The sequence below is a fragment of the Rhagoletis zephyria genome, unplaced genomic scaffold (assembly GCF_001687245.7).
Source record: "Rhagoletis zephyria isolate East Lansing unplaced genomic scaffold, Rhagoletis_zephyria_1.1 Rzeph_scaffold_00221, whole genome shotgun sequence".
Taxonomy (NCBI): Eukaryota; Metazoa; Arthropoda; class Insecta; order Diptera; family Tephritidae; genus Rhagoletis; species Rhagoletis zephyria.
In genome coordinates this window covers 194,902-213,819 of record NW_016157305.1, presented here as the reverse complement: position 1 = coordinate 213,819, position 18,918 = coordinate 194,902, and the positions used below count along the sequence as shown (strand labels likewise).

The 18,918-nt window shown below is 34.5% G+C and overlaps 2 protein-coding genes across 2 annotated transcripts in view; both read right to left on the bottom strand.

Annotated features, from left to right (window-relative positions):
* The window catches only part of LOC108358189 (zinc finger C2HC domain-containing protein 1C), a 48,197-nt gene that overhangs the window by 26,950 nt on the left and 2,329 nt on the right, over positions 1-18,918 (bottom strand). The gene's annotated exons all lie outside the window — the stretch shown is intronic.
* LOC108358190 (uncharacterized) overlaps positions 7,733-18,918 on the bottom strand; it is a 34,136-nt gene continuing 22,950 nt past the window's right edge. Inside the window, exons 3-8 of the mRNA XM_017609377.1 lie at positions 17,208-17,281; positions 13,754-13,956; positions 13,642-13,669; positions 13,022-13,106; positions 12,512-12,745; positions 7,733-10,283 (exon numbers count right to left, since the gene is read on the bottom strand). Of these exons, the coding sequence (XP_017464866.1) occupies positions 10,081-10,283; positions 12,512-12,745; positions 13,022-13,106; positions 13,642-13,669; positions 13,754-13,956; positions 17,208-17,281 (827 nt within the window). The 3' untranslated portion in view covers positions 7,733-10,080. The remainder of the gene's footprint in view (positions 10,284-12,511; positions 12,746-13,021; positions 13,107-13,641; positions 13,670-13,753; positions 13,957-17,207; positions 17,282-18,918) is intronic.

The following is an 18,918-nucleotide window of genomic DNA, read 5'->3' as shown; positions in this document are numbered from 1 at the left end:
TGGCGACATGAAACAAGTACCTTTTACTATTTATCGGAAAAACATAGTTATTGGAACACTAAATAATTTATGTAAATTTCAATTCACACACAAAACCACAAAAGGGCGGTTTATTAAATCGCTGACTGTAAGTAAGTATTTTCACAGGCATTTCTCGAACCAAATGGCCTCTTTCTGCTCCAAATCAGTTTCCCCCGGAAATAATAATTTTTCATAATTTTTCCTCTTTTGCGGGGTGTGTACATTTATTTTTATTATTTACTAGCCAATGCCCGCTTACTTCGCGGCGCCTAATAAGAGCTTTTGCGTTAGCCAATGCAAAAGAGCGTTTAAAAACAAAATTAGTCTGTAAAGTCAAAGTTTTTGATTTAAGTTGAAACCACTAAGGCGCAGTATCCTCCTCACACATAGGCAAATAGTAGTAACGCTGTGATACCATATNTTCATTTCATTTATTTTTATTTTTTTTTTGTTCTTATTCAGGCTACATATACATTTCATTTACGTTATGTTACGAAACATAACGTAACATTACATTACATTATAACAACAACATACAATAAGACATCGACGCAATTACAATACATTACAAATTACAATACTATTTCTAGATGTGCCTAGAACAGCGCATTTTGCAAACGAGACCCAAATTTATTTGTTTGTTCTACATTACATACTTACAAACACAGTACATGCAATAATTATGCTTTCTTGTGTTTTATAACACTTCTTACTTCTTATATGTATATTTCTGTTTCATTGTTTTAGTTTCTTATTTTCATAAACATGTTGGTTTGAAAGTTTGAGCGCATTTTGCCATCAGCTGCAAATGCGATCGATCGACCGAAGGCTTTTACGCAGACTCTTTGAAATTAAATACATACATACATATGTATGGGTAGATCCATATCAAATCGGATATGGTCGAATTCAGTTCTTTTCTTCTATAATATGTGACCTGGTCTACGGAAAGGGGGCTTAGGTGTCATAAAATCAATTTTCACTTTTTGGTTGATTCGGATGGAAGATGAGATGCTTTTTACTTTTAACAGCTTTTTCACAGAAAACTAGTTTTCGCACGTAAGCTCCCTTTTCGTAGACCAGGTCACATATAATGAAGTTCTGCCAAGGGAAAAAATTAAAAAATAATATTTTTGAAAGATAATCAAAATTCTAAAGGCTCAGTTTGTCTAGACTTAATTCACGTAACGGAACCTAATACATATATTGGCCAACGCACTATATGTTTCTTCAGAAATATTTTTGGTCTGGCTTATCGGCGGCAAAGTTTAAATCAGCTGGAATGAAAAATACAAATTATTTGCGCTTCTGGCTAAGTTGACGTGTTGACTAATCATTAACAATCTCTTACGTAAGTTAAGTCTAGACTACCTGATTTTTAATTGTCTCGATTTGGGGAATTTTGCAAGTTTATTTTTAGAATATCTAAAACACTATAATTGCAAAAATGGTTTTGGTCTCGTTTTAATGGTGATATTAAGGGTTATAAAACAAATTTAGAGAATTTTGATATTAAAAATTCGCAAAAGCAAAAACTTATAAAAATTTGTGTCTAAACTTTTATACAACACCGATAAACGATCCTGAAATTTTTAATTTGTTTTTTTTTTAAGAAACCAATTTTTGAATATTAAAGTTTCTCTTTGGCAAACTCTAAATAAAGTTATGTTAAACCATTTTTATATAATTTAAATTTACATATATTCAAAATTGCACAAAATATTTTTTTCCAAGTTTCAAAAATTCATATCTTAAAAAAACATCTTAAAATTTTAGAGGCATTTTATAATCCAAAGATTTATATAAATTTATATATATTTTTAATTCGCAAATTCTGGAATTTTTTTTATTTTTCGAATCTTTTTTTTTCAATATATATATTTTTTATATAAAGCCAAATATCACATTTAAAACAAGACCAGAACCCTTTTTGTAACCAGCAGTTTCTGGGATATTCAAAAAATAAACTTGCAATAACCAGGAAATTGTAAAATTTTGAACTAAAAAAAATTTAAATAATTTTTAAATTACCTATTTTTGAATGGGGATTTTTTTTGAAAACTCTAAATAAAGTTATGTTAAATAACTTAAATTTATATTAAAGTTTGTAAAGACGTTTTCTTTCCAAGGTTCAAAAATTCATATCTTAACTAAATCACCGGAGCTTTTAAGATCAGTTAGAGGCAGTGTGGAAAAAAATGATTAAAAAATTTATATACATAAGCTTGTGCTTTTACATTTTTTCTAATTAAAAAATTCTGCAATTTTCTTATTTTTCGAATCTTTTTTAAATTTTTTCTTATATAAACCCAATTATTAAATTTATAATGAGACGAGGACCATTTTTTAAATGATAGTTTGATATTTTCCAAAAATAAATTTGGAAAATCTGAGAAATTGTGAAATTATGCACTTTTGAAAAAAAAAAATTGTGACAGAACTTTCTTATATGATATATGACTAAAATTCGTTCAAATAAAAAAATGATCGATTTTAACCATTGCTCGATTTGGCATGGATTGACCCCATAAACATACATATACTACATATCTACATAGTATATACATACATATGTATAAATAAAAATATGAACATATGTATAAGCATTTATTTTGAATTATTAATGAAGTTTGCTTTACCGACATTTCGCTTAAAATACTAGAAACCTATTTTTTCAATCAATGACGAACATACATATGTTAAATTTCGAAAATATTAAGTCTTCGTGCCACTAAATTTTGTGTCATCTATGTAGCATATTTTATTTTATTTTTTATGTAGTTTTCGGACACATTTATATTTAGTATTAATTTTTTGTTGTTGCTTCTTCTTATGCTTAAATATTATGTCGTTCGTTTTTAACGTTTTCATGGACTGCATTGTATCAGCGTTTTTTTTTTTTTTGTTAATATTTACTACATTACTCTAATTGAACAATACATAAATTCTATACATCTAACTACGTTGTCTTACACAATTGCGTGTGTGAGTGTAAATGTTACCGAAGACTTCATTGATGAATATGCTTTGATGTGCAAAAAAAAATTAAATAAAAATAATTTAACTTAATGACAAAAATTAGTTTTACCGAACACATACATACAAACATAAGTCCATTAGGTTAGAATTATAGCGGAAAACCTTTAACATCCAAGCAGCATGTAACTGCCATTATTATACCAGTGAAATCGAAGGTGCTCTATGGTTTCCTGCAGCTGCCGATGCTGGTGCAGTGTACGTTATGTGAAGGGCGTGCGTAGAGCAACTGCTCATTGCCCCTGTAGTTTTACAGTCCTAGTTTTACATGCTTATACTGGTTCCGTAAGGCTGCCCACCACTGTATGCATCCGTATTACAACTTTTTCATTAAGACCCCATCGTGTCTTCTCAAAAAGCCATTTACAGAGAAGAAGGCTTCGCTACTCGTTTTTAATATCTATGACTCCTAGATACTTCGCTCGTAGACTTTGGCCATTAAACTTTTTTAATTCTAGGGACCTATTCCTTCAGTGTGTAGCTTCTTACTTTAGCTGAAATCAGCCATGAGTTTATAGGCTCCTCGACGTCCAACTCGTAAATGTAAAATTTTTGAAGGACCTTATACGTATGCCGAAGAAGGCTGTCAGAGTAAACTTCTTAAATTCGAGTGGTTGGTATCTTCACTGTTCTAAGACTTCATGAAGCGAGAGTGAGATGAAGAGATCAAAAAATATTTATTTTGGTGTGAATTGCTGTCATAAAAATTGGCACTAAAGAGAGCACAGCGCCGACACCGGTTTGTCTCCAACTTAAATGGCAAGGGATGACGGTAATTCGTTTAAAAATAATTCATCTTCCCACGCTGTCGGAAAAATTAAGCAAAACCAACGAATAAATAAAAAAAAAACAAATTTTAGCGTCACACCCTAATGCGCACACATACGAAAAGAGAAAATAGCCAAGTGAGGATAAATATTAGAGTTAAAATTAATCGCGCTTGTAAAACGAAGATAATGTAGGGTAATATTGGTCTTTCCTTGCTCTTGATTACAAAAAGTGAACACAGCAGGAACTATACTCCGGTTGAACAAATATTCCTTAGGGTATTTACAATAAAAATTATAAAAATTTAATGAGATATTCTATGATGATTGTCGGAGGTCATTTGAGTTTTCGAAATTACATTTGCGCATTTAGCAAGTGTCTTATGTACAAACGTACATTGTGTACATACATACATGTTATACTTAGTAAATACATACATACATATATATAAACATCGAAGCCAAAATTTGGAAAGCACGAAACATAAACGTAGCTCTATATAAAAAATATTAGCCTTATCTGTACGATAAACACGATAACAGTTAAGCGGTATGTTTTTTTTTTGTTTAGTAAATCAAAGTCTCCAATAATTGCTTCTTGAAACTGGCCAAATTTTGGCATCGACATTTCTATATGTTCGATATTTGGCGTATGTATTTTTCGTGAAATGAACGTCTCGCATTTCGCCGATGCATTTGCTGTACAATATACTTACATACATACATACATACATATGTATGTATGTGTGTATACCTATTTATATACGAGTCTTTTTTGTTTAATATTTTTCCTAAGTTCTACATACACAGTTCCTTTCAATAGTGGCAATTTTAACTTTGCATTTTCTAAGACACATTTTACATTAAAAAAACAAAAACCGACAAACATTTTTTGAAGCTCAAATTTTCACGATAAAACCACTGTTTGTGCTGTTTTTTTTTTTAAATTAGCATTTTTTGTTTCTAAATTGTTTTTCGTTATTGTTCGAGTATGTTCTTATAATCAGATATAATTTTCTATAACACACACATACCTCTGTTTGTTTGTGTGCATGAATGGAATGTACAATACATGTAAAGCCAACATTTAATGCTACATACAATTATCATTTAATGTCACTGCGACAATTGCTTAAGTCTTGTAACCTACAAACGTACTTACATACTTAGGTAATTATGTATGTATACATATGTAGACGTACTTACATATGTACATAATTTCATACATTCTGTGGGATTAATAGATGGCCCAGGAACGGACCGTGCTATGAATTCGTGCGCATACATAAAGCTTTCATAAATAGTTCGTACGAATGGTGTAAATATTAGAATACCAAAAAAAAATATTAGTGTAATACAACGGCCCCTAGCTATCTAAATATGTATATGTGTATGTATGTATATCCTTTACATTCATCAAAAGAATTTAATTAGATTATGTGAGGTTATACGGTGTTTACATGAGGCAACTTTTAGTTGAAAGCAACAAACGCCACTAATCGCTTCCAATGAAGTTGGGGTGCAGCGAACTTTTGATTCAACTGATCGCCTCTAAAATTGCCTAGAAAATCGCCTCATGCGAACACCGTTTTATGACAACTGTTTAAAGTCACCTGTATACAAACATACGTACATATGCAAATAAGGTAGAAGATGATAAGTTGCAAATATGTGCGAAGTGAACAACAACCATTTGTATTTTCCCTCTAGTGTAGGTATAAGTTTTCAAAAACATTGATATTTCGTCCGTAAATATTGAAGAAATTTCCTCGTCGATAGATCATGTTCTTCACTTCACAGATGCTTTTTAGATGCTCTGTCGGCTATCGAACCCGCACCTGCTGGGAGTCAGCAAATATCAGGAAGTATCTCTGCACGTTTAGCTATAGCCAGACATACAAATGTGTTGAAATGTTCAATTTCAATCACATTTATTTCAATCGGTGTATTGACCGTGTAAAAATCAAACAATAACTTGGTTGAAAAAACCCATTGTACTTTTGGCTCAGCGTTATAGTGGCTGAATAGAACGAGCGTTACGTCTAGTCCGTTGCTCACCAGGTTTCGCTATCAGACCCACAACATAGAGATAATAGGAAGCCTGTACGTAGGGTGGTCCAAAAATACATGTAAAAAAGTAAAGTCGGAATTTTTATGCTCTCACCCCCTAAGATTTTTATATACCGCAAAAAATATAACCCTCTTATTTTATTTTGAAATCGAAAAATATTTAGAGGTCGCTTAAAGCGCTCAAAGTTTTCCATGTATTTTATATAGGGAAAACCCACTTTTCGTAGAATTGGTATAGAATTCTTGAAAATCAATAATTTTCGACCGAAAAAACCCTGTTTCTCTTCAGGAGACTCCCAGTAATTATTTTTTAACCATTTTTTTATTGTAACTATATTTTATATGTCCACGAAAACCCCTAGAAAATGCCAGAAGAAGCAATGGGGAGATAAATAAAAAATGTTTAGCATTGAAAAATGGTTTGATATTAATAATGCAAAGAACCAGAGTTTTCCAAACGAAAAATATTGATTTTCAAGAATTCCTTACCATTTCCACGAAAAGTTGGTTTATGTTCCATATAAAATACATGGAAAACTTTGAGCGCTTTGAGCGACCTTTTCGCTTACTTAGTCAGAGTCATACAGGGTTGAGGGTAATAATAGACGTTTAAGACTATAAAGAAATTCCTTATACATGTAGGTTGGATCCATTTTGATGTCTTTTAAAATTGTGTGTCAACTGATTTACTTTCACATCGGCCAAAAGATACACAAATTTGTATCACCTTTTCGACAGTACTTTTAGAACCCGTTATTTTAAAAAGCTTGAAACCCAGATGATTTAAAAAAATCTGGACTTCTACGCAATCAATAAATGATAAAAAATTAATCGATCCTTGATTTGTGTGTTTTCCAGTAGCTCGTTTCTGTAACAATTCTCTACCAAGGCGAATTGAGATATGAATTCGCCGCCCTGTTCTCTACTGCTAATTAGTAGGTGAGAGTGACGTATTTTCTCTACCATTAGAGAAATAATCGGTAGAGAAAAGTTACAGAAACGGGCTACAGAAGTTTTCGGTATATTTTTGAAAGCTTTGGAATTTTTCGTGATGCTTCGTTATTTTTTTGAATTATTTTTTCCTTTGAAAATTTCAAAGTATTAAATACATACACCAAAAGTTTTTGTATTTTTAATCGCTTTAAAAAATTTGCGGTGACTACTGCCTTTCCAATTAGAATTTAAAGCTTTAAAAATCATTGATATTCGTGAATACAAATGCCCAAAAGTGGCGGAGAATGAAGCAGCGTATTTGTAACAGAAATTTTCTCTGATTTAAATGTACATAAGTATGTATGTATGCACATTAGAGTGGTCCTTAAAAATTAAATTAATGATTTTTTTTAGGTCTTACTCCCTCAATCGGTAATGTCACTGTCACGGACAACACATATAAATTTTGGTCTCGATTGGAGACGGTGAAGGCGTGTCGCACAGGGCGCAGAGTACAGATTCCTCTATAAAGACTAAAAAAATTAAAATTATTTTTTTTCCGTTACTACCATAGTCGAAGATATCACATATAAAATTTGGTCCCGTTTGGAGTCGTTTAAGGCGTGTCGCAAGGGGGTCAAAGACAAGATGGCTCTAAGGACTCATAAAATTAAAAATATTTTTTTTTTCATTTAATGCCCAAAATTGATAATACTAAAGTCGAGGATATCACATAAATTTTTTTTCCGATTGGAGTCTGTTAAGACGTCTGTATAGGGTAATCTGAACTTTGACCCCTGTGCGACACACCTTAACAGACGTCAGTCCGGACCAAATTTTATATTTGCTATCTTCGACTATGGTAGTACCGATTTTGGGTATTAGACGGAAAACAAATTAATTTAAATTTTTTGAGTCTCCATTGAGGCATCTGAACTTTGCTCCCTGTGCGGCACGCCTCAACCGTCTCCAATCGGGACCAAAATTTATATGTGATATCTTCGCCTATAGTAGCATTGACGTAGGGGTTGAGGCTTAGGAAATCTAATGTAAAAATATGCTTCCTACATTTAAGGACCACCCCAATGCACATAGATATTCACGGTAATACTTATTACGTTTCGCTGATTTCGTGTCAATAATGCCCAGGCTGCAATTATGTATGTATATACATATGTACATGTAACGAAGAGATCTGTTGTGTCTGTATTGTTGGTGCTGTTGAGGTTATTTTTGGTGTAGGAAGGAACACTAGTTGCAGGCGATCATCAGCCGTCAACCAATTACCAATAATTTTTATTTTTGTTGGGTTTTTGCATTTAGTCTTGTGTTTCTGAGCAGACGAGAGATATGTATCTACTACGTAACATTACTCCTTTTCATTGTTTGCATATTCTCGTCGTTCTCTGCCATGTATTGCCATGTTTTGGTTGGTGTTCGTGGTTGGTGGATTTCTACTTAAGTTTAATATTTTTTTTTTTTTTTTTTTTTTTTTTTTTTTTTTTTTTTTTTNTGCTCGGAAACTCTGTTTTTATGGTTGTTGTGCCGTATTTATATTCTTACACATGTTTTGGTTTTTGTGTTTTGGTTTTTTAGCTGTTGCACGTACATTTATTTTTAATTTTCGGTAGTCGTTACCCCACATGCATACATTTTTCGCAAGTATGTACTTTGCACTTTTTAGATTTGAATGTGCATGAAATTTTCCATAATTTTTTCATATTGTTTCTTTTTTTTCTACATACAAATTTTTCTTCTTTGGTCATATTTTTTAACCCTATGTACTAAGTAAATTTGACAATTGATTTTAATATTTAACGGAGAACATTGCCAGCATGTTGCTCTTGGTTTGCCTATTTTGATACTAAAATTACACTAATCTTACTTTTTTCAATTGGTTTTTGGTTTTGTTTTTTATTTATTTTTTTTCAGTAATAATTTTATCTCTCGATACGTAAAAACAGTAAAAAATCGAAAAATCATTTAAAAAATCTATAATCAATTCGGCATTTCAAAAAACTTTGCATTGTCAATTAAATTTTGCGTGTGTTTCGCATTGTTGCTTGGTGGCGTTTCCTTGTGTACAACGATTCCTTGTTTATGTTTATGCTTATGTTTTTTTTCATGTTTATATTTCAATACAATACATACCTACTTTTTACATCTTTCAAAATTATTTGGCAGATCAATGTGTATTTTTGTTTTTTTTGTTGTTCTTTGCTTGGTAACCTACAAATACCACATAATTTTTTTTTTGGGATTTTTTATATTTTTCTGAAAAGTTTACTATTGTTTCTAAATTCTTTGCTTCTTCTACATACATACATATATGTTTCTCACATACATACATATTCACATGAAAATAAACACTTTCTGTCTGCACAAGTTGCTATCCTTTACCTAATTCGCTACAACTTTTGGGTTTTCAGTGTTGTAACTTTCACGAATTTTCATTTTTTATTTTTTTTTTTTGTAATCTTTAGTATGCGCTATGATTGGTTAAATTTCAACTACAACTATGACGACGTTGTGTGTAAACATCCCTACAAATATACACATTTATGTAAGTATGTATTTAAAACTAATTCCCAACTTCACGGCCCTTAGGTGCAATCGGCGCCTAAACGTGGCACGCATCGTCTCTTTTGTCCCTGCTACACATTTTTTGTGGCGTCTTACAAAAATTTGGCATCATTTGAAATCCATTGGAATACTCATATTTGTATTTGGGCTAGTAAGTTATACAGTTCGCCGCATTATACTCGCCGCAGGTCGTTTCGCTTTAACGAACACGTCTATAAAATGCAAAAAATCGAAATTGTCACGCAGTTGAGAACTCAACTGAAATTCGTTCTCGTATTTACCCGTAATTTAGTTAACATTTAATTCAATAATTCTATATGTTTTTTGTGTTTCGTTTTTGTTCTTGTTTTTTCTTTTTTTATTGTTTTTCATTTGCAGCTTGGCTCGATCTTATGACTCGGGTGCAGCGAAAGTGTGAAAATACTTCAAAGTGGAAGGTGAGTCCATTTTATTCATGTATGTACTTACGTTTCTTGAGCCTTACGAAAATCTAAATTTATTTAACTTATAAGCGTTTGAGTGTTTAAAGCACTCGCTTTCTAGGGTGGGGTGGTTATAATTCTTCCAGTATTTAATTTTTCTTTCGTTTGTTTGGTGATGCTTCGCCTGAACCTGCTACGTACATACATATATCTATAGCTAATAATGGGCTCGATTCTGTTAGCAGCGTTTAAAATATGAAGTCTCCGCAATCCATGGCATAATCAAAGTCCTCGCCGCCTAAGTCTTCAACGCCAGTCGAATGGAAATCAAAGCCACCGATATCAGTGTGGTAGACGGCCCCACTACATGACGTGTCCACGAGATTGGTGCAGTGCGTGGTGGGCAGTGCATGTAAGGTAAAAGTATCCTCACACTGCGACCAAGTCAGACCTGTCGAAAGAGTAATTGAGCATAAATATTTATACATATATATAACAAGATCTAAGTTTGTAGTGAAGGATTCTGATATCTACTACCTAGGAAAGTGTTTTCTTTCTATTACAACGTATGAAGAACGACGTCATTCGATAGCCATACGTACGAAATATAAAACGTGCCACCACTTCAATGGATCGGGATATTCGCATACCGGTTCAAGAAACAACACGTATTTAGTAATTCAGGGCTGTCATGGAATCCAAGTCAGATTTGCTTTTAATCGGAGTTACGAAACAATATTGGTTTCATTTGGTATCGTTTTGGCTTTGCTCTTTTCGAATGTAAAGACCGATGTAAGACCGATCACAAAATTGAAATGTTTTCAATAATTTAAACAAAAATTAGTGAAAGCAAAAAGACATCTGCAGTCGTAGCATTTCGGTTATTGGAAGTATACTGTTTTACGTTGTATTTTTATGATTTCTCCTAGTTATGAATAAAAATATGAATATGTACATTAATATTTTTTCTTTTTTACTGCAACGAATAAAAACTAATAAGCAAAAGAGATCCAACAACAGTTAGCTGCTTGGTTTGCTTCCGATAGCAAAATCGATATTATTGGTTTCTGTGATACCTAAAATCGACACTAATTTCGTTTTGAACATAAAACCGATAACATTGGATTTAATGACACCAATGAAATTTTTTTTGTCGTTTTTAAATCCAATTCCGACAGCCCCAAATAATATTAATTCTAATATTGATGAATAAATGTTGAGATAAATTGCCGAATACAGTTTTCATCTCTTCATCTGACAAATGTGTATTTATCATTAAATTTCAGACGCAAGTCACAAAAGAATGTTTCGGAAAATATCTTGCGGTCGACAATAACGACAAAAAAATTTCGTACTCAAGGCTCAGAAGTCTAGACAATACGCAATATATTTTTGTTCATGCTTGTTTTTTTGATGTGGTTTATAAGCGCCAAAGTGACAATGAGATGAAAAGGAAGATACAAAAACAAAATATTTTCGCGTCTGGCTAAGTTGACGTGTTGATGATTTCTTACGTAAGTTAAATCAAGTCTAGACTAACTGAACTTTTAGTCGTAGTCTTGCTTTCTTTAGAGTTTTCGGCAAACCTACCATTTTGGTATATAACCATTATATTTGACAGATATAAATATTTAGAAATGAGAACGAAAGTGTACTATCGTCGCGACTCGCGACGAAACTCCTACTAACCATCAAGCCACCGTCAAATCTGAGACATCTGTTTAAAAATTCCGCTACAAAATTTATGGGGATTTTTTCGTGAAATTACGATTTTTTTTATTTAAATGGTTTTGCTTCAAAAGATTTCGGCAACCCTGGTCCTAATGTGCCTAGCACTTGCTACAACTGATTAAGAATACCATCGCTATTGATTTCATATGGGTTCAAAATTTTTTGTTGCAGATGACATGACTGACATGGTGGCAAGTTATTCCATCCCTGATAGGACTATTTATACATAAGTATATCACAGTTTGGCAAAATTAAAAAAAAGTTCTAATATTTTGAAGTGTTAGGCCTACCGTGTTCGATTCATCACTTCTTTTTTTTTTTTTTGATGTGGACTGGTTAATGTCAGACCAAACGGTTCAGCTTCTATTACCGAGACGACTTCATTTATTTTACTAAATATTGTCTCTCATCTGCCTTCGACTGGAGGTTCTGTTGGAATATCTTCTAATAAATATAGCTTACAGAGAGATGTTATTGAAACATCTGTGCATGACAGTGTTTATTTACATGCGCTCCCTAGTTTGATGGCTAGGGTTGTCTGCCATTGGGCGTATCGGAAACAATTTTACTCAGTAAGCGCTGGAAGAAATCTTATCATCGAGAATTGTGGCAACACTGTTAAAGCTATTTTTGATAGACTTTTTTGTGCTGATTGCGAATCCGTAATCCAGATTTTAAACTAAATGAGCTAAAAAAAATATCTTAAACGAAACAAAAGGCGGTAAATTAGGCTTAAATTAAACCTAGAACTTTGGGCTACTATTCCTGAAAATACTATCTCTGCACCTTGACCTGGTAGTCACTTATGTATGTAGTATAGTCATTTATTGAACAGCAAAAACTGATCTTGGCGAAGTTTGAGGGCATCTCACCTAAACTTTTTCTCCAAAGGTTTCCTTTCCTCTCTGAATAGATTACAACGTATGTATGTTTGTGTGTTCCACTTACCGCCGCTCCACACTCCATTCGGCAAAGTGGCCCAGCCCCAACCGTGTCCCCAAGGCAGTGCGCATGCCAATGCTGGCTTCGAGTCCGGCCTTTTGCTCAAAATGGCTACAGCGGCATCACTCTTCACCAGCGGATTTTGAACGTAGAAAGTGCGATGGTGGGCCAAAGCTGGATGGGCGCTGCTACTTCTATGTGCCGAAGTTTTGCGTTGTTTAACCTCGGACGTTGTGGCCGCTACAATGAAAGTTAAACAATTAGGTCCATTACTTGTTTAACAATACCTATGCATGTATGTATGTATGTATGCACGGATGCATTTTATGTACTATTGTGTTCGCATGGAGCGATTTTGCAGGCAAATTTTAATTGAAAGTAACAATCGGCCTTTCAACTAATCGCTTCCAATGAAGTTAGGGTGCAGCCAACTTTTGATTCAACTAATCGCCTCTAAAATTGCCTCATGTGAACACCGTATTAGCAAATGAATAAATCAGTTACTATAAAACGTACGTCGTATGCGCACTAATGGCCGGCGTAAGACATTCATAAGATGCGGCTTGTCAACTACGAGCTCTATTTGGGGTGGCGGAGGCAGCTTCATAAATGTCAAAAAACAGAAAATACATTAATATAATGGAGAATACAATTAACAAATATGTATATATGCTTGGATGTATATTAGGGTGGCCAGCGAAAAAAAAAAAGAAATTTCATGTCCCTTAGGCGGTCCTTTTTATGGGAAATAATATATTTTCTGACTTAAAAAGATATTTCGCGCTAAAAAATAGAAAATAGTATTTCCAAATTGAAATTTCATAATTTTTGTTTTTCATTGGGGACCCTAATGTACATACACATCTGTGCCAATCAAGAATAACAGCTAAAGTCATATGCTTGTGAATGTATGCATCAGCCATTTAAGTTCTATTAGAAAATTCATATGAAAGAGTAGTAATTTGATTCCAGCAAAGCCTTCTTCAATATTGCTATTAAGTAAGTCTCACCGAAGAATTCCTATTGAGTAGTTTGGGTCAGCCTTCCGACTTTAGCCGGTATTCCTTATTCGCAAAGATATATATATGTATGTATGTACTATTCTTATTTGGCTACTACTATGTAAATTAACTTACCGTCTTAGTTATGGCGTCAACCCATTCACTGCCAGGAAAATAAGAAAAAGACCAAAAGCAAATTTATGAGTGCACATTTCGTACTTAAAAACTTTATAAGACAACTATTTACCTGACTTCCTGTTCAGATTTGGCCAACATCCAATAGACTTTGGAACGTTTTCTCCTCGAACCCAATGCAATCAACTGTGATACACTGCAACCTTCGGGCAGTGGTGGGCGTCGTGGTATTTGCCCAGTCCAATGTGCAATGGCCAACATCTCGGGCGCTTCTTTGACTAGGATTTTACCAGCTGGCGATGATCTCCCAGGTTCCTGTGTGTTCAGGTATGTATGTATGTACATATGTATGTGAATATCTATGGTTTGCTTATTTTGAATTATTATATAATGTTTTAACAGATATTAAGAAAATAATTAAATATAACAAATTAGGGCCAAATTCACAGAGCTTACTGAAAATCTGTAGTTATCTGCCGATTCTGAGATAACTACGCACTGTGAATTTGGCCCTTAATCTTAATAGTAGATAAATTATTTATTTAACAATTGCCCTGTGTCAATGGCTTTATGACCTAGCTGTTTGGGGATGCCATGCGCATTTACCACAAATTTTATAATGTCGTATTTCTTTCTTTGTTTAATATGGATTTTGTACCATATTCTTAAAAAATCAAACAATTTTCGCCTTTTGAAATCACCGTTAGGACCCTGTCATTCCTTTAACGAAATGTAGTAAACGTCAGCATCCCTTAGACGGTTATTACGCCATTAAAGAACAATAATAAGACTTTTGTCATTTGTCGATTGGTGACTGTAAACACTGCAGCTGCACCTTACCGAGTAACGCAAGTCTTTGCCCGCTGAAGGCTGGTCACTCGCAAATTATATCTTCAACAGTTTCCTCGTGACAGTTACACTTTTTTTCCTCTATAAGACCTAATTTAAAAGCATATGCTGTTGGCCTTGTTAGCAGTCCTATCACACGACTCAGGTCTTTTCTACTTGTTGATAGTAAGTTTCTTATCGTATAAACTACACAAAATCTTTGCAAATCTGCAATCCTGAGTTCTTTTCCAAAAGCTATCCGCCTGGCAGTACATGAACAGATTTTGTAATCTTTGATTTCCTGAAAAGAACCAATTCCTTTAATCCTTTTATCTGTCACCTAAGAGGACGCTCTCGTCGCCGGCAGCTCTCTCATTACCTTCCACACCCTTGTATCCTGGGACCCAATAGGGCTGGACGATTTTAGTCTCTTTTGCCTTCTTATAGCCTCCTCACAGTCCGCTTCGGTAATCGAATTAGTTTTATATGAAAGTAGGTTATCTATGTCGGCCGCTGTGGTATAGTGGTAAGCAGTGCGCGCTTCCACTCCGCAACGCCTGGGTTCAAACCCTGATCAAAGCAACATCGCAAAAAATATAGAAAAAAGGTTTTTTCTTAACAGCGGTCGTCCCTCGGCAGACAATGGCAAACCTCCGAGTGTATTTCTGCCATGAAAAACAGCTTCTCATAAAAATATAATCGCCGTTCGGAGTCGGCGTAAAACTGTAGGGCCCTCTGCTTTGTGTGACAACATCAAGGCGCACGCCACAAATCAGAGGAGAAGCTCGGCCAAACACTAAAATATGTGTAAACGCCAATCTATTATTATATTAGGTTATCTATGTAAATATTTAGCAGCATGTTTGGCTCTAGAAATTATAAGTTTCCGGTTCGGTGAAATGCATATACTGCATAGCCCACTCCTTCGTTCCCTTACACGCAAAGGACATTTAAATTAGAAAGACGGGCTGGGGTCATTTGACCCACTTCATATTTTGCCAGTTATTTTCCTAATTTGGTATTTCATGACTTTTATTAAAGATGCATAACATTTAATTTAAAAGCGTTCCTATTTTATTGATATGTTTCGAACTTGAATAAATAGCACAACTATCTAAAAAGGCAGGCATTTATTTAAGGTTTTTTTGTTGCTAAAATAAGAAATTTTTTTGTTTTGTTATTTATGGCCTTATAACAATTATATTCAACAAATTTATTGAGTTTGAAGCCGTTTTTTCTGGCATACCAGATAATAAGAAGATAAGAGGGGATACACTGGAATGCTAACATACTCACGTCAGCTGACTGAAGTATGAGAAGATCAGCGCGTTGGGCTATCAATAGCACATATATCTTGATGTACAGACATACATGAAATCTCGTGGTATCTTGCATGGACTTCTGAAATAATCCACAAATCCAAAACTGCTGTATACTTTTGATAACGAAAGACACGAAGGCAACAGCTACGAAAGCACTCAATACGTTACTAACCTCTCCTCCGATGGAACTGTGTGCAAGAGAGTAGTCATGGAACACTACCATAGGGTTTAACGCGGCCAAGAAATGGAGTCATCTACTTATTAAGCACTGCAAAATATTGAACGACTACTGAATTTCCTACAACCGACAACATCACACTCTCCCGCACTACCAGCACCAAGTTCAAACGAAGAATAGGCATTGGGTACAGTCAGAGAAAGAGGATCAATTCGTGTTTGCACGGTTACGTCAAAACTCGAGAAAAAATAGTGGTCGAAGGGATTTTTCGGAGGCATCAGGTATATCTTTCAGCTTCCGCCTTCCTTACTACTGCAGTATTTTTTCAAGTGGAACAGATGGCTATTTCAACGGGCGCATCACTAGTATATTTAGTGTGATACAATTCCTGATCATGGAAACAATGAAAGATGACGAGTAGAATCAACCTGTTATATTGCTAGAACACTCTGGCCAGCCATAAACGCCCAATGAACTAAGCCTCTACTTAACCTATGGAGGCAAGAAATCCACATAGTAACTTAAGTCTGATTGAATTCCACTCAGCTAAACTGGACGCACGGTGGAACGACCACTGAAGAAGCTGCACGGACAAGGAAGAGGGGAAAAAGCATCCGTAACCATGTCTGCCATTGCCTAGCTCTGGGAAAGTGGAGAGCAACAGCTATTGGATGATTAGAGTTTCTGGACTTTCTTGCCAAGCACCAAGTGGTTTGAAGGGGAACGGGAACAACTGAAAACCGCATCCGGTATCACAAAGCACCCTGAGTCTAAGTGAGTCCCACAGCGGACTGCCACTCAACCTTTCCTACCCTAACCTTTTTCAAAATCAAAACTATAATGATTAGAGACCTCTTAAGCGATGCATCAGAACAGCCTTAGTTTGCCATCTTTTCTGTGACGGTTCAAAATGCATCCTATCTACCCTTTTCAGCTTCATTTCTACTACTTACTTAATCTGCCTGAATTATAGTTGATATAAAAGTTCGACTATTCGACATGTTCGTATAAGAAAACACCTTCTAAGTGGAAAGATTTATTTCGACATCCTTCCGAGGAGATTAGGATTCTGCATTAAATTGTAAGAAAACTTAATATTTATTAAAGATAGCTTCGTTCAAAATTGATTCTTGGAATTGTACGTCTAATCCGAATCTGCTCGGAAGGAAGGGGAAAAAATACCCACCTAAATTTACTTATGTATAAATAATATTTTTGTTTATTATCTTTGCACTTACCGTAAACCAAGCCATTGTCGAGTCATCGTACAGCACTACCCATTCCTCGACCCAGCGGTTCCACAGCAATTGCTCTATAAAGTTTATTTTTCGGGGAGAAAAATAAATTTTGAAAAATATTACAAAATCTTGGCATTGACTCCCAACTCTGAAGGTCAACCACTCTTGGTGGAATAAAATAAAAAAAAACGCAAATGTAATTTGACTTCTCGAGTACTTCTTAGCATGTTTCAGACATTTGTCCATATGTTGGCAACCAGTCAACCATAACGACATCCCCCCAAGTCCCCAATGTCTTTGGCAAGCCAGAGCTGACACTTGAAGTGAAAGTGAAATTATGAAACCACACAAGTGGGCACTTCATGCATTTATACACATGCTTGCTTACATACATATATATGTATATGCGCGTATGTAAAAACGGATGTGAATTCGTTATTGTAGCAAATGCCTTTTTTGCGGCAGTGAGATTCTTGAATATTTAAATGCGCTTACAAATGTAATCTGCACCATCATCATCACCATCAGCAAAAGCTACAGTTACAGCAACAGTAGTAATAACGAAAACAAAAAAAAAAAGTAAAGTCTAAGTTCGGGCGGAGCCGAACATTAAATACCCGGCGCAAGTATTCACCTTTCCGAAAACTACCACTATATGGTAAGCTAGGGGTTGTTTTACCCCTATTTTAAACATCTTCGATAGATCGTTCAGTTTGACATAATGAGATAAACTTAACTAGTCATATGTGGGCGGTATCACGCCCATTTTCCAAAACTCCATAATAATGTTATTTCTTTACAGGGGATTGTTGTTAGTATCAATTTTGAGTAAATTAGCATTCTTAAATTTCGAAATATCGAAGTTTCAAGCATTTCTGAAATTTACTGTTATATGAAAAGTGGCCATAATTTTAGTCCGATCTCAATAATTTTCAACCCTTTGTTTTTATGTGACTAGCACAATAACCGTACCGAGTTTGGTACAAATTAGTAGTGGTCGGTGGTAATAAGTGGGCGGCGCCACGCCCTTTTTCCAAAAAAATGTATCAAAATTGTATTTCCTGATAAAGAATTATTGCAAGCATCAATTTTGAATAAATAATCTTTAGTATTTACTGATTTATTGAAGATTTCGTATTTCTCGAAATTACCGTTATATGGGAAGTGGGCGTGGTTATTGTCCAATTTTACAAATTTTTAGCCATTTGGTATGGTGTACTTAGGCCAATAACTGTACCTAGTTTGGGAGAAATTGGTCCAGCGGTTACCAAGGTATAAACATGTAATCATAAGGGCACCCTGAAATTGTGCATATGGAAACTGTGCATACGAAATAATGCATATGAAAAAAACCGAAATAATGCATACGAAAAAAACCGAAATAATGCATATATGCACAGTTTCGGTTGAAAACCGAAATAATGCATATGAAAAAACCGAAATAATGCATATATGCACAGTTTCGGTTGAAAACCGCAATAATGCATATGAAAAAACCGAAATAATGCATATATGCACAGTTTCGTTTGAAAACTGAAATAACGCATATGAGAAAAACGAAGTAATGCATTCATGCACAGTTTCGGTTCAAAACCGAAATAATGCATATGACAAAAACCGAAATAGTGCATACATGAAAACGAACTTCTTTCTGAGTAGGCGGCCTTCGGCCGCGCTTAGGGATTATAACCCTTACTAAGTAGAATTCTCC